The sequence below is a fragment of the Xenopus laevis genome, chromosome 8S, assembly GCF_017654675.1.
Source record: "Xenopus laevis strain J_2021 chromosome 8S, Xenopus_laevis_v10.1, whole genome shotgun sequence".
Taxonomy (NCBI): Eukaryota; Metazoa; Chordata; class Amphibia; order Anura; family Pipidae; genus Xenopus; species Xenopus laevis.
In genome coordinates this window covers 66,614,192-66,630,173 of record NC_054386.1, presented here as the reverse complement: position 1 = coordinate 66,630,173, position 15,982 = coordinate 66,614,192, and the positions used below count along the sequence as shown (strand labels likewise).

Sequence of the window (15,982 nt, the reverse complement as noted above, 5' to 3'; positions counted from 1 at the left end):
AAGTCGTAGTCGAAGGTCGAAGTAGCCCATTCGATGGTCGAAGTAGCCCAAAAAAAACTTCGAAATTCGAAGTTTTTTTACCTTCGAATCCTTCACTCGAAGTTAGTGAATTGACCCCTTATTCCAGCTCAACATACATATCCAGTGCTTACTACTATTAAATAGAAATGGAAATGCATCAAGTGGCACTAATAGGGAAAACGTTGAGAAAGGGCCATACAGAAATGACAGTTTTGTGTGTCTTTTGCTCCTGTTTGCAAGAACAAGGTAATGTAGTGGGCCTATAAATGTTGCAGTTCACTCTAGTACCATACCATATATTCTTTGTAAATGTTTCAACAACTGAATGCAGAAGACACTTCTTTAAGTTATAGATCTGCTTTTTGTCAGTAAAAAACTACATTTATATTTATCATGTTTACCCTATAAATTGGTCATACTCTGTCATTTCCTCTGTGATATCCAGCTAATTTAGATAGATTTTGTACGAGTAACCAGAGATGGATAGCCACTAACTGGACTACACTCCCCACCACAGCATCTTTTAACCCCTGATTATATGTTGTAAAATGCTGGACAACATACACCTACAAAATTGAGATGAAGCAACATTGTTATAAAATGTTTATTTTTGGCTATTATTGGATCATCTAAATGGTTTATACCACTTTTTCTAATTAAATGAACCAAGTGAGAACACTGCAATAACAATCTCCACCTTTCAGCAAGTACAAAGGGAGAAGAACAAGAAACAGGAGTTGTTCGACAACATTTTTGTCTAGTAAAAGTGCAAATAACAAAGAGAGGCAATTACCATACAGTATATAATTGGTGGCTCAGTCCCTACAATTGCTGCCATGTAGCACCGGATACTGAATGTGGTTCTTAACCAAATGCTCTCTACAATAAGTCTACATATTTTCCCTGTGTTTCCTTGGGTTTCTTCCCATGCTCCTAAAACATACAGGCAAGTTTATAGGCTCTTGATGAAATTGACCTGATTGTTGAGTGAATATGATTGGCAACCAAGCAGTGGCATATCTACCTCACGCTGGACCCCGTTCCGAAAAATCTTTGGGGGGGTGGCCCGGCAAGCACTTCTATAGCAACCCACACCACCAAGTACATAGCCGCCCTCCCTGCTTTCCTCACTAGTTTGTGACACTAAATTTTAAGTATGTAAGCAGCTGGGGAGTGGGGACAGGAGCGGGTCAGGCGTCTGGTTACTAACATTTCTACAAATATAGAAGAAGCAGAGGGATCTACTTCCTCTATAGTTTCACCACTGTAACTTAGATTGTAAGCTCCACTTGACCGAGGCTAACATGAACTAGCTCTGTAAAGTACTGCTGTACATCAAATTATTTACTGACTATGCAGAAGCTAGTACTGGCAGACTGCACTTGCTTCTACTTTGAAAAGCCATGCATATGCCAAAGAGAACTAATATTATCCTTTTATAGCTTTGACACATTTACAACACATTACAGAGACTTCTCATCATTCACACCAGCCCTTGTCCCACTGAAGCTTACAGATCACATTCAAATAACACACTAGGGTCAATTTCATCAGTTGCAAGTTTACATGCTGGCACATTACTGTGTGGGAGGAAACTTACAAAAAATGTACTATACCCAGATCAGGACCAAACTCAGGAGCCTCGACAAAACTGCAGTCCTAACCACGAAGACATCATGGCACTTAGCTGATATTAAACATCGACCATAAAACTGATCAGCCGTTCTCCACCCACTAGGAAACTGTGAAGGCATAACTTTTTTGGAGAAAAAAAGGACAAATGAAAAACATCAAAAAGTGGACCTAAGACAAATATAAATGAATCATTAAGACGATCCTTGTGATATCCAACAAAGTTACTGAAGCATTACAAAAGCAGGTTGTATTTGACAGATCAAAAAAACATGAAGGTTAAATCATAGACAACTCAATTAGCTATGCTGCATCCCATAATAATAATAATAATAATAATAATAAACAATTGTTATTATTATTGTTAATAATAATAATCTTTCTGTGCTCTGCAAACTCACCAAATAAAATACTAATGAGCCAGAATACAACATATTACAAGCCAGTCACCAAGGTGGTGGCTTTACCAGACGAAAGACATGAAGAAGCAGCATACATGGGCAAGGAATCAGTTACCCATCTCCATGATACATCTTGAGAAATAGAACTTCATACCAATAATACTTACATCGCACTTATTCATAGGTGACATAGACTGACAAAAGGTCAGTTTAAGCTAATTTTGGAGGATTTTTCCTCATATATTAAAATACACATTAGGCAGTTTAATTCAGTTTGGTGTTCTGCCAAATTTTATTTATATTCGGCCAGAATCCAAAAATTATGGATTCGCTGTATCCCTAAAAGATACAGAAAAGGGAGTCGAGAGAGAACTGTGTTTTTGTGGACCTTTAATCTAAGGTTTTCTTTTGTGCATCCTAGTCTGAGGCTATTAATTTGAATGAATATGGAGCAGAAGCAGTTGATTTGAGATATCACCCTAAGCCATGACTTGGCAACCTTTAAAAATAATCTAAATTATTAAATAACATTCACCCCAACATGTCTCAGTCACAAGACATGACAGATACAGATTAAGAAGCAACCTTCAGATCTTAGCCTATGTGGCCTTCAGAAATGTAGGTACACAAGAGCTTGGAGTGCAAATGTGTATATTTTCAGGAAGATGGAGCTGTGATGGGACGGAGGTGCAAAAAAGTTGAAATCCCTAAATTGCATTAGATTTCCAATAATATAAAGGACATTTATTGGATTATTTACTAAACTTGATTTTTTTTCTAGTAACCAACATTTTTTGTAGAAACATTTTTTTTTTGTGTTTTATTAAAACCCAATGCTGCTAAAAGTCTGAGTAAAAAAGAACTCCATGACCACTCCAAGGTCATGTAGAAGTCAATGGCAGATGTCCCATTTACAACTAGGAGATATCATGATCTGCATTAGGTTTTGTTCAATAATCCAATTCATTCATAGTTTTCACCATCAAATCTGAAAAAAATCGTACAATCCAGATTTTTTTCACAATTTTATTTAGCCCTGCACCAGAGTTTTTCAATTACATTAATTGATAAATACGGTAAAAATGTGCACGGGCGTTTGGTTGAAGTGGTTTTAAGAAGCTAGTTGGAAATTTTCAGATTTTAATTTGTTAAAACGGGGTAGAATACATAGATAATTTGATTATCTAACTTATTATGCAAGCCATTTTGTTTTATGCATAACATTTTGGCTTTTTTGGCAATTGGCAAAGACAGATTCTTATCATAAGACTATCTACTGCTGGACACTTTGCCTTAGGGTGCAGAGAGCTACAGTGCTATCTTTCTATAAGCCTCTGTTCGTCCAAAAGAGCTAATTGTACTGCCACAAACATAAATCCTATAGCTGTCAACAGGATGATGTGTTTTTTTTTTGGCCTTTCCAATGGAAAAAAAAGTTTGACCTGCAGGATGAGGACTCCACCCATGATTGAACCCTTACAAGTTAAGATCTCATTATACATTTATAAAAAATTGTTCTTAACAAACTCCTCTTATTTACATTAGTGAGAATAAACAGAGACTAATCACAGGTTTTTGAAGCTATTTTGAAATTTTGGCTTGATTCCCTGGTTATCTTATGGCCTCTGTAAGCAGGATTGTTGCAGTTCCAAATGTTACATTACCTTCCCCCAGTTAGTATCTTGAGGACTTTTGTTGCAGATATATTTAGTCGTTTTAGGTGCACTGGGGTAGATATAATTTTATTCTGAATGAACCAGGAATTTTGCCTTTTGGAGGTTAGTTCAATGGTGAACATGGGGCATAATACTGGAATGTTAGAAGGTTTTATGGTGGACAGGTACGTACAATAAAAGCACAATTTTACAATTAAAAACAACAGCTCCCACTCATAGCTGCAAGAATGTGTATGCGAGAAGTATGCGAGAGCGGCGCGTCACTCCGTGCCAATATGTGTCTATTGCTAACACCTTCAGCACACAGGCAGAAGTATACACCAATTGGCAGATCATTTAACTAATGTGCCCAAATATTACTGCTACGGCTATACGATTCCTTGTTTAAATGAGTTAAATGATGTTAATGGTTCAAAGAATGTTAGGCTGAATGGTCGGCCAGATATTGGTGGGGGAGGATCTTGTATAACCACCTTTAGGGGCAGACTAATAAAAGTTAGACATAAAGTTCACCACAGTAAAATCCTGCCACTCTCTATTGATTCCTATGGCATTTTTAAAGGCATATTTAGCAAGAGATGAACTCATTGATTGGTATGCCTTTAAAAACCCCACAAAAATGAATAGAGTGTGCTGGAATTTTACTGCAGTGAGCTCTAATTTCACACTTTAATAATCTTCCCCATATAATAAAAACATTAGCACAAGTTAATAGCGCCTACTGACACATGTAACTTCTGCCTTGTCCTAGTTTACAGTCATTTCAGGGTTCCTTTGCATCACTGGGCACAGTAGGTATTTGGAACAGCACCAAGGAACACTCAATATTGCATCCAGATTTTGCTTTGCATTGCGATTGCAAATAAACCTGAATTTACACACTTCTGTGTAATAGTATGTAATAGTATACATTAATATTAGTGTGTAATAGTATATATTCTGCAGGAATGGTGTAAACTAATGTATATTAGATTGCAAAAACGAAAGCACAAGACAGGATGCTCACTTGTCATTAATTGCTGTTACTAACGTGTTACTAAATGCTGCCATATATTTTTGTAGGTAGCTTTGTGCCTCACTAGTCTGTGAAATGAAGGGTACACCTATAGCATTCAGTAAAATGGACATTTTTTAATCCATGACCTAAATTGCATGCATAAGCTAAATTCATATTTCGCAGATAAAAGAGGGAAAAGCTCAATTACCTCTTGCAGATTTACAGAGACTCCAGGCATATCATGCTGAAGGGATCTAATAGGATTCTTTGCTGCATCAACAGTACTAGTAGTATTGTTACTCTTACATTCAGCTTCTATATGGAACTTGTGTCTTTAGGCAGAATGTGAGATTTTTCTCAGTTTACTGGAATACTAGCGTATGCCACGGCCCTCAAATCAGTTCATCTAATTCCTTTACAATGATGTGAGGTCATGTACACATGGGAAGCTGACATTTCTGAGTTATTTAAAAAGTATTTACCCAGGATAAATGTGGTCACGTTGGCAGCATTGACCAGTGTAAAGTTTATTTGGACTAGAGCTATGTTTCAGTGGACTGGATTTTCTTTTATTGCGATTTGCCTCTGTCTTATTAAACCTCCTTCACCTTCTACACATTGAGGAGCCTATGGAATGTACAGCAATACATGTGCAAAACCAGATGTTCAGCTATACTGGTAAACAACAACATATGTGGTCCGAATCCCCAATAAGGGATAAGTATAAGTCATGCAGGGTAGTGACCACACCAGGGACCCAGAATTCAGGAGGGCCCCATGGGCAAAAACAGAATCTTATACCCTAATAGAAACAAATTGCTCTGTGAAAGAGCCAATGACAATGTCAACATGGAGCAAACATTGAGTATAGGCACAAAAGAGAAGCAAGTGATTCTTGAGAAGGACACTAACTATGAGAGGGTTAAATAATGCAATTATGCAGTTCTCCACTGGAGGGCATAGTATCTTTAGATATACAAGGTTTTATTGCCTGAGCAGTTGAGCTTGATAAAAGTCTGTACACCTGAAATATTGCTCAGATATGGAAATGTGTCATATGAGATAAAAAGAAGGCATTTTACAGCTGTGGTTGCTGTAAATAGAAACTGTGCCACCTTGATCTCCAGCAAACGAATAAGTCAACATCAAAAGCAAGTATAAGGGCTATATTCATAGTATGCAGGTGACCTTTAACAGGCATACAGTACAGAGAGTTTGTGGCAAATTCCCTAAAAGGAGAAAATTCGCCAGCGACGGATTCGCAGCCATCGCAACACTCGCCAGGCTTAAATTCAATAGATCAACGATAATTCACTTAAATGCGAAGTTGCATCCAGGGCGCCAAATGCTGGCAAATTTTCGCTATCGTTACTTCGGCAATATAAGCAAAGATGCGCATGGTTGCCTAATTTGCATTCGGCATGAAATTATAAAGTTACATGGACGTATATATTGCAGCATATTCATTACATTACACAAGTCCAGGGAACCTTAATAAAGAAAATAGAGTTGTTATAATGCCCTATACATGAGCCCACTGTATAGTTTATGTTCCATATGTTAGAAAATGGAGGGGGGAACCCGCTCGTTTGCAGGCTATCACTCTGAAAAAAGGAAAAGACGCCAGCGTTTTTTGAAGACTTAGAAAACTTTCCACTAAAAATTGAGGAAGATCTATGCACTCCATTGCACTTTGCCTGGTCTGAGCTGGCGAAGGCAAGTCTGGTCAAAGAGGTCATGTTCAGTAAAATCCGCATCTTAGTGAATTTGCAGAGTTAATTCTATTTACCTGAGCTAAAATTCGATTGGCGATAGAGTGCGAATGATCTCTAGCGTCTGTCTCTTTCGCTAGCGAAATTACGCCTGCGCCCATTAGTAAATCTACAAAGTGCCTGAATGACGTCGCGCTGGTGAATTTTCGCCAGCGTTAGTCACTTCGCCCTTTAGCAAATCTGCCCCCAAGTTTGGTGCTGTGGTATAACAGTCCAAAGATAAATAAGTGCCTTTCCAATTACAAAATGCATGAGCCTATCTTGCCATCTCAAAACACAGCAGCTGCTCTCATTGCAATACCTGGTGTACCCCTACATTTCAATTTCAGATCACCATATCAATTGCTTTTTCGCCAAGGCAGAGCAAAGCAGCCCCATGTATATGCTGGTAAAAAAAAATTCAGAGTGTCATTTCAACTTGAGTTCTATGTTGAAAAAAAGCATATAAATATACTGTATTTTAAGCTACCAGGGGTAGCCTTTTAAATTGCATAAGTGCCCCTGGATGAAATGATAATGTTTGGCCTAAATAGAGACCTACAGATTTGATTTGTGATAGGTGCTCCTAGAGAAAAAGCCTAATGCGGTAGCTTTTAAATGCAAAGGAAAAATGTCCAATGTGCCAATTCATCCATTGCCTTATGTATTCATTCCTCACAAGTACCTGCCATTGTTGCAAAAGGATAATGGTGTACCCCATATCTTGAGCTGAGCATTCATCATGGCTCTATGGGCTTCACAAGAAAAAACAAAATGTGGGAACACTAGATTAAACTAAACTAAGCATTAATCAGTGAGATTTATCTGAACTTCACCCTTCAGATGAGTGGAAAGAGATACAGAAGACAATGGCAAGTCATTAATAGTGCCTAATATTAGCAGGTAGCTTCAGGGAAATATTCATGGTAGCATTTGCTATGGGAATTGATGTGCATCCCTTTGTGTTACTTTATTATACTATACTATACCAATACACTATAAGTAATAGTATATAGAGGAGATGGGCACAGATATAAACGCAAATGATTTTGGATGATAGTCACATACTCTGCCATGTACTGTAATTATGTAATTTCCATTTATTGCCGCAAGAAACAGTTCACAGTGCTATATTATATTTCAAATATTCTATTGAATTTTTTACAGTGCTATATTCTATATGTTGCCCATCCCCAAAGTCATCGGGCTACCACACCAATGTCATCGGGCTACCACACCAATTTCATCGCCCCACCCACTATATATGGTTTTGGAGCTGACAGAGCTGTCAACTCTATAGGCAGTGTTTTCCAGCCATATGTGACTACGTCCTCTATCCTGTTTGATTACGTACATAGTAAACACAATCTGCACATTTATATCATAGAATGAAATCCCATAAATTTTACAAATGCAATCTTGTATATCATAATAAATGCAGTTCTCTTTTCTGTTCTAGCTTTCATGTTTCCAACAAATAATCATCAGCACAAATGCTTATTTACCTGTAAGGAAATCATCTTCATGCACTTGTAATCCTTTTCCACACAGCCCGTCAGCAGCAGTGAATGATGTTATTATTTACAGAAATTAGGAGAGCGTAAAGCAGTGTGCATATTAAAGATTTGCAATGTTAGGAGGACGCCATGTTGTTCTTCACTCATTACACTGAAGAAAATTAGGAGATCTCAAGTAGACTAAGTATGTTTCCTTTTCATAGCTGAAACTCAATTTATCTCTTTGAAAAATGTTCACAACCGCAGCTCCCAAAGTGACTGCACAGTAATATTCATCTGTAATGAGAACTTGGGAGTCACAGAAAATATGAAAACTCATATAAGCAGTGAGGATAGGAGCCCTGTGTGTAAATATGGTATTTCCTAAAGCTGTAGTCTGCAGTCAGTCAACGGTTTGATTCTGTGGGTGGGAGGCAGGTGTTGGCACAACACAATATCGGGAGGCCTTGCTGATTACCAGAGGGTGAACAGTATTTTACCGTATATACTCGAGTATAAGCCAAGTTTTTCAGCCCCCAAAATATGCTGAAAAACTCTACCTCGGCTTATACTCGGGTCAAGCGTAAAAACGGTCACTGGTGTCTAAGAATAGTCGACGGCATCCAAGAATAGTCGCCGGCGTCCAAGAATAGTCTCCAAGAATAGTCGCCGGCATCCAAGAATGGTCGTCAGCATCCAAAAACGAGACGCCAGCACCTCCAATGGGAGCAGAAACCCTCAATTTTTTGATTGAAACTTACCAGAAGCTGCTGCATTTCTCACCCTAGGCTTATACTCGAGTCAATAAGCTTTCCCAGTTTTTGGAGGTAAAATTAGGTACCTCAGCTTATACTCGGGACGGCTTATACTCGAGTATATACGGTACATTAAAAAGTGGATGATCTGAATAAGAGAAGGCCCGAGTCTCTGTGGCCCTGTCCATATGTCCATCCCTGCATGCAAGCTTTTTTTTGCAATAATTTTACAAAGGAAAACAAATACATTTGCAGGCTGTTATATGTGTTGAATCAATTGCCTTGTGCACCAGACTATGAGAGTGGCAAGAATTTCAGTTGCTTCCAAAGAGAGAGCAACATATATACCAAAATGTAGTCCTTTACAATCATCTGTTTTTCAATAGCTAATAAGAAATGCTTTCTGGTCAACCTTACGCTACAGAGTTAAGCTGGAAACACACACATGCCAATTAAAGATTTATGTGACTAATTGTTCTTCAGGTCAGTCAGTTAGTGCAAGTTGGATGTTCTACTGTACAGATCTCACTGATAAACCCATCAGGCAGAGGAGGAGCAAAGAAAACACTGTTCATGGTATTCTGATGAGCACATTTACATGCTAATTGGGTTTCTCTGTCAATCCAGTTTTCCATTCGGACTGATGAAATTTGGTGTGATGGCATCACAAGATAATTGGCCATATCTTTCAACCAGGGGGTACACACACAATGATGATCATATAGTTTGGGTAAAAAGTATTAGTGGACAGCATTACTCTCTGGCTTCTTAAAAATTAGCTCTTCTTAAATAATGTAGTTCACTAAGGACCACTCACCCGCTAAAGGTGGGTAGCTGAGGCTCCCCATGGCCCTATCATGCTATTAACTCTGTCTGGAAGACTAGGTGGTAGATCCAGAAAGGTTTTGGAGAGACAAAGAGCTGGTATTTGTCCCTCCACCCCAACTTCCCTTTACTGAAAATAGTTGCACCCTAGGAGGCTGTAGTGTCTGTCTACCCCTTAGTACTCAGACCCAACTGGGGCTGACATTACTGATGTAAGATACCTATGCACCCTGCAGGTAACTGACACAGGGCTAGAAGTAAAGTCCTACAGTTGTGATTTTACTTTTTTCCCTCAATGTTCCGCTTGACAATAAATGTCTCCACGACAGTTGAATTGTCCCAGGGCTATGATTAATTATGGAGCGACTACTACTAATATGCATCAGTGAAATCTATTCTAGTCTAAATCACACGTGAAAATTAGCTTTCTAAATGGTCTCCCAAAATAGTTTTTAAATAATCAGAGCCACGGGAAATAATGACATCTTTCTATTAAATTCTGTTTGGCTAAATTTATCAGAAAGCAACAGTTTGTGATAAATAACATCAATCAGAATAAATTAGGAGAAGCACTAAAATTGAAAATCTTGAAAAACTTTGTGTACAATTACATCATCATGTATCCTTAAAGGAACAATAACACCAAAAAATTAAAGTGCATGTACTGTTGCCCTGCACTGGTAAAACTATAGTTCATATAAATAGGGATGGGCAAATTTGACCCATATTGTTTCACCAAAAATTAGCCGCCGGCGAAATGTCGCCAATGCACGTTAAAGTCAATATAAAAAAGTTTGACGTGCAGCGAAATGTTTTTGACGTGCGTCTTTTTTTTGACACATGACGTCATAAAAGTCTATGGGCGTTATTTCCGCAGCGAAACAAGGCAAAAAAATTTGCCCATCCCTACATATAAACAAGCTGCTGTGTAGCAATGGCAGAAATTGAAAAAAGGCTATATGGCACAGGATAAATACTGGATAACAGATAACACCATTATGTTCTACAGAGCTTATCTGCTATCTGCTGTGTAACCTGAGCCTTTTCTCCTTTGAATGGCTGCCCCCGTTTGCTACACAGTAATTAATTTATATAAACAATAATAGTGTTTCTGAAGCAAAAACGTCAGTTTTACCACTGCTTTAAAACACTTTAAAACACTTTCATTTTTTGATGTTACTGTTCCTTTAATACAAAGGTGTACTGTTTATCTTGACAAACACACATATAGTGCAGTCATTATTGGATGAACGGTCTTTACAAGGTTGTAAATGGTAGCATGAAGGTAATTTCCTTAGCACAAAAACTTGGTTGTAAAGGTAGTGTCACTGTCATCACGGCTTTATCTACACAGCTGCTTGTGACTCTGTATTGGGCCCTTACCTTGGAACCTGGCCAGCAACATTATTACACCTGTAAATCCACAACTGCTACATAACTGCTCTAACCTGCATCATATAAAGCACCTCTTGTGTGCAAAAACTGTAGGATGTGAACATACATTGAACAAATGAGGCACACATACTGATAGCATACAGGGTATGATAAAATCAGCATCCAGGCTTATTACATAATGCTATGGCTACATCCAGCTTCCATGAATTGAAAAAGAGCATATAATGGAAATATCATGTCTTACATACATCCTGGAATCAAAGAGTGAAAAAATGCCAAGTGAGTCATAATGGGTCTCATGAATTAGCTACAGTAGTAAGGTGGGCAGGAGAATCACATGTGCTTAGAGTCAAAGACATAATAACTGTAAATAATAAGGGACGGGAGGGCTAGGCGAGGTACTTTGCTATTATTACAGAGAAAAAAGGAAATCGGACAAAACATGAGAACTGCTGGCTTAAATTGGAAGATGACATTCTTGTATTTCAGAGCTTTCTAGATAATGGGTTTCTTGATAATAGATTCAGAAAAAAGAGCTGTTCACATCATGTAACTTTAGCAGTATGGTAACCATGTATTTTGCTGTATCCCCAGTTATGATCTTTAGGCTCAAGGGGCTCATCAAGATATGGTTGATAGTTCAGCCTGTATTATAAATAGCCATATGACACAATCACACTTAATCACACTACTAAAAGGTTTTCTTTTACTTTTTTACCATAAATCTTATAATAATCGGGCACGGCATGGCAGTATCTAATCCATTAGTAGCAATATTTTGGACCCAACTTATTCCCATTCAAAAGATTCCTTCCCATTTTTATACAATGACAATCACAAGCAGAGTTGATACATTTGGAAATGATTTTCATGTTGTATCACTGATATTTCTATTGTAGCAAAAATATGTCCCAGCCTCCGCAATGACATTAATACCTTCCCAGCGTTATGCTGCTGTACAAACATGATCTTATTCTGTGCCACTGTCTGAGCATGCAGAATGGTATGCTATGTACAAAGCAGATCTCACTATAGGAATGTTAGATAGTTGTTACAAATGACTGCCAGTTACATAGGGAGACTAGTCCCCCCTGCAAAAGTTTCATACCCACCAGCATTCTGCAGCTTCTTGTTCCTCAGGACAGACAAAATGACCAATATATTGCCCAGGACATCCACAACAATGGTGAATATAAGAACCACCGCCAGGGCAGAGGTGAGTCCCTGAGATGCGCTGTCCTGTGCATCCTGCTCTGTTCGTATGGTACCAGGTGTCCTGCAATCCAAGCAAGTGCTATTCACCTCCATCATTTCTCTGCCCCCTGGCAAAGGGAGATAGGCAGGACTGTGCCCACCAGTCTACTCAGATGAAAACTGTACTTTAGACTGGGTTCACCCTAAATAGGGATCCCCTAACAGACACAAGATGAGGTGCCATACCCCCTCCCAGATTGAAACATCTTGATGAGCGGAGTGTCAATCACATGTGCCCCTTTCACAATATGGCCAGATGTTTTAACCCACGCAGTACCAGGTGGAACTATTTAATGCAGCTCAACAGCAGTCAAAAACCATAGAAGCTCCAATTCAAATTACTGCCTAGGTGATTTACATCGGCTTTAAGGAGACAGGGTGCTGCCACTGGTTTCATAGATCCATCTGCAGGCTGCAGGGAGTACTAAAAGTCAAAGTGCTGAGAGTTAATAGATGGAGCTTAGCTACTGCTGCCGAGGCATCATAAATGCTTCGGATTGAGAAGCCTGCACACATTGTAAAGGGGGCTGGGGGAGGGCTAGTGGGGGGAGAGTTGCAGGAGGGGCCAGGGAATCATAGATAATGAAACTGGGCACTGTGCGAAAAAATTGGGAGGGGGCTACGGTTGCAATATGGTAAAAAAGGTAAGCAGAAGGACAGTGTTACCAACCTCATTACATTTCAGGAGCAGAAGTAGTCAGCTTTAGAGTGCTCGTTGTGATTACCATTTTACTTAGTCAGAAAAGGGATCACATTTATACCACTTCTGATATGTTTCATATCATAAGTTTTCTCTGTAAAGATCAAAAGGACAAATCTATAATATATGCAAGAAGGCAATTTTCTTAACACTCTTTTGAAGAGTAAAAAACACAAGGGTGCTTTGTGTCTGGGAGCAAGAAGAAAGATTAGGGATGTGTTGAGCAGATAAGGGTAAGCATAAAATTCATCCTTCCATAGCAGCTCATACCCCAGTCTCAGCACATCATCCCTGTAACCACTGCTCTGCACCCAAACCCCAGCCTGCAGAGCATGTAGCAAACCACTTTACCCATGGCTGCACCATATGGTAGTGCAACATGAAACTTATATACAATTTCCAAGGCAGCTAGCAATTACAGCAATAACAGATCTGCAACCAAACTTGCAGTGAAGTTAACAAACTTACCTCCATGGCGTTAGATACAAATGCACCTGGAACAAGTACTAAATGTGCACAGTCTGTACTATGGCAATTCATGCTAACTTGGCAGCATGAGCAGAGCTGCACCCCACAGCAAATTTTGTGGATCTTTATTATCAGCTGGACACTTTCTTTGGGTCTTAGGGTGGTCTTTTCCTTTCCAGTTTATTCTCAGAGATCAGTCTCTGCAAAATCAGATCATGGCTTCACAAGTCAGCAACAAGCAGGATGCATTATGTAGCAATCACAGTCTGTATTGGGTGAACAGAGGAACCTGACACCTACAGTTGCCAGAACTTCATTGCTGCACAGGGGCGATCCTGGCCCCTCAGCTGCCTGAGGCAGCAGCAGTTGCTGCTGCCCCCCCCTCCCCCGGAAATTCACTCTTAAAGTACCAGTACCAAGTCTGCTGCCCCTGGTATCTAGTGGGGCACCCCTGTTGCTGCATCACATAATTTAGCAGTTTAGCCAGTAGTGGATACATTACAGGGGCATGACTTGTCTCAGGCGTTTACAGGTGTAAAGGATAAAGGCACCATTAATGCTAGGGAGCTGCAAAAAGTGAGTGAGAATAATAATATAATCAAAGTAGCAACAGCAAGTGAATATATATATATATATATATATATATATATATATATATATATATATATATATATATATATACATACATATATATATACATATATATATACACATGTCCCATATATCCCTTGAATAAACATTGGGGTTCAGATCCTAGAAAAGCTATAAGGATAAATTAGCGAGACTAATAAAATCAAAAACATTACTGTCCACAATTGAACAATAATGGACAAATTCAAAGATTTTGTGTTCAGAGATCCCCAAAATTAACAGGCAACGTGCTACGAATAAGGTAGCAATTGGATGTGCAAGAAAAAGGGTTAATTTAAGCTTTTACAAGAATTATGGTATGCACTTTTCTGATATAGGAAATGTCATATTTGTAACAGACATATTGGAGAGTTGAGGTTTCTTTTTAGTGAGGTTTATGGTCAGAGTTGGGTGGACCCCCACATAGAACTTGGTAATGCAAAAGCGATTTAAAAAGGTGGTGTCCCAATGTTTGTGAGAGAGGGCAACCACTGGGAACTTGCTGGCACTCCTGTATACAGGTTGGTAGAAACCCAGCAGAAGTCATTTTAGCAACTACTGCTGCCTGCCCAGATACTGGGTTTCCTTCCAGAATTTAGGGTGGGTCATAAGTGGAAAATCTTATTTTTGTCACAGAGAGCTGGAACCTTTAAAAGGCATCTGTCCAGATTATATTGAAGTTTTGATTTATTGGGTCTGTATTTTGGGGAGTTTTTGGGTTCACCCCAACTGGTTATTGAAGGGCCACACCCTTCTTTTCACCAATATTGTGAAGTGTGTTTTTCTGTTCTTATAAGGCTGATTGATTAATCTTTGAGAAATAGAGTTATTGATATTGAATAGTGGTAGGAAGGAGTACAAAAAATAAATAAAAAAATAATTCAAAAACTGTAATTTAAAAACTGCAGTCAGGAATGTCATTAGCTATGAGCACACCAACTAGGCTGGACATAGTGCATGGAGCACAAAGACTAATACATGGGGCTAGGAATATGGAGTAAAGATTATTTTTAAGATGTGATGTAAAATAAAGTATCATATTTTTAATATACAATTTTTGGCTCATGGAATCTATTTTCGTTGGATGTTCCGGATTGGTGCCTGCCTAATGTGGTTTGTTGTGAACTTTGGTGAAGTTAGGTAAAGGGAAAATTCAAACCTTAGTAAATATGCCCCTATGTGATAAACTGATTAAATGTTGCTTAAAAACATGTTATAACAAATATTATAATGAACCATACATAAAACCCTCAGTTATACAGTATTCCTACATGCATAACATCTACAAGCAAAATTTGTTATGAAAACAAATCACCAGTAGTTAGCATTGGTAATTACTTGTAGCTTTTTTATTCCATGGGCAATGGCAGCGGATTCTCATTTAGATGCAAGGAGTTGCAGACTGAAAACAGCTGGGGGCTGAGGGTTGGGTATCCCTGATGTAAACACTGAATATGCCACAAAAATGAAAAACATATACTATCATACCTTCCAACACTTATGAAACACACCACTGAGGCATGTACAGTAATTTTGTATGTCATTTGTATTCTTATATATCTCACCCTAGGGGCCCTCTGAGACTGGAGGACTAGGGTATACGCCATTTCTGACCTACCCTAAAAACCTCTATCCTTTTTTTAAGAGTTGCCTACACATTTACATGCTTTTATCATATCGACTTACCTTGAAAAAGCTGCTTCCTAATTTTCCTACATAGATGATAAATTGAGCAAGTGCTGTTTCCCTATATACAGAAGTAAGTAAACAAGTACCATTGTACCTAACAACACTAATACATTGCTTTAATAACCAAACATTCATTTCAGAAGGTAGATTCTAAACCAAATTACACATATGGGCTATTCAGAGTAATTCAGAAATAAAGGAACTCTGCAACTTACTTTACAAATCAATTTATTGCATACACTGTAAATAGTCATTGCAGTTCCAAGTACTACAAATTGCTAGTTCTATCAAT

General features: G+C 38.6%; 1 protein-coding gene across 1 annotated transcript in view; it reads right to left on the bottom strand.

Annotated features, from left to right (window-relative positions):
- Nucleotides 1–12,291, bottom strand: part of mtnr1c.S (melatonin receptor type 1C S homeolog) — an 84,435-nt gene extending 72,144 nt beyond the window's left edge. Inside the window, 1 exon segment of the mRNA NM_001087919.1 lies at nucleotides 12,062–12,291. Coding sequence (NP_001081388.1) covers nucleotides 12,062–12,260 — 199 coding nt within the window. The 5' untranslated portion in view covers nucleotides 12,261–12,291.
- Between the last annotated feature and the right edge of the window lie 3,691 nt (nucleotides 12,292–15,982).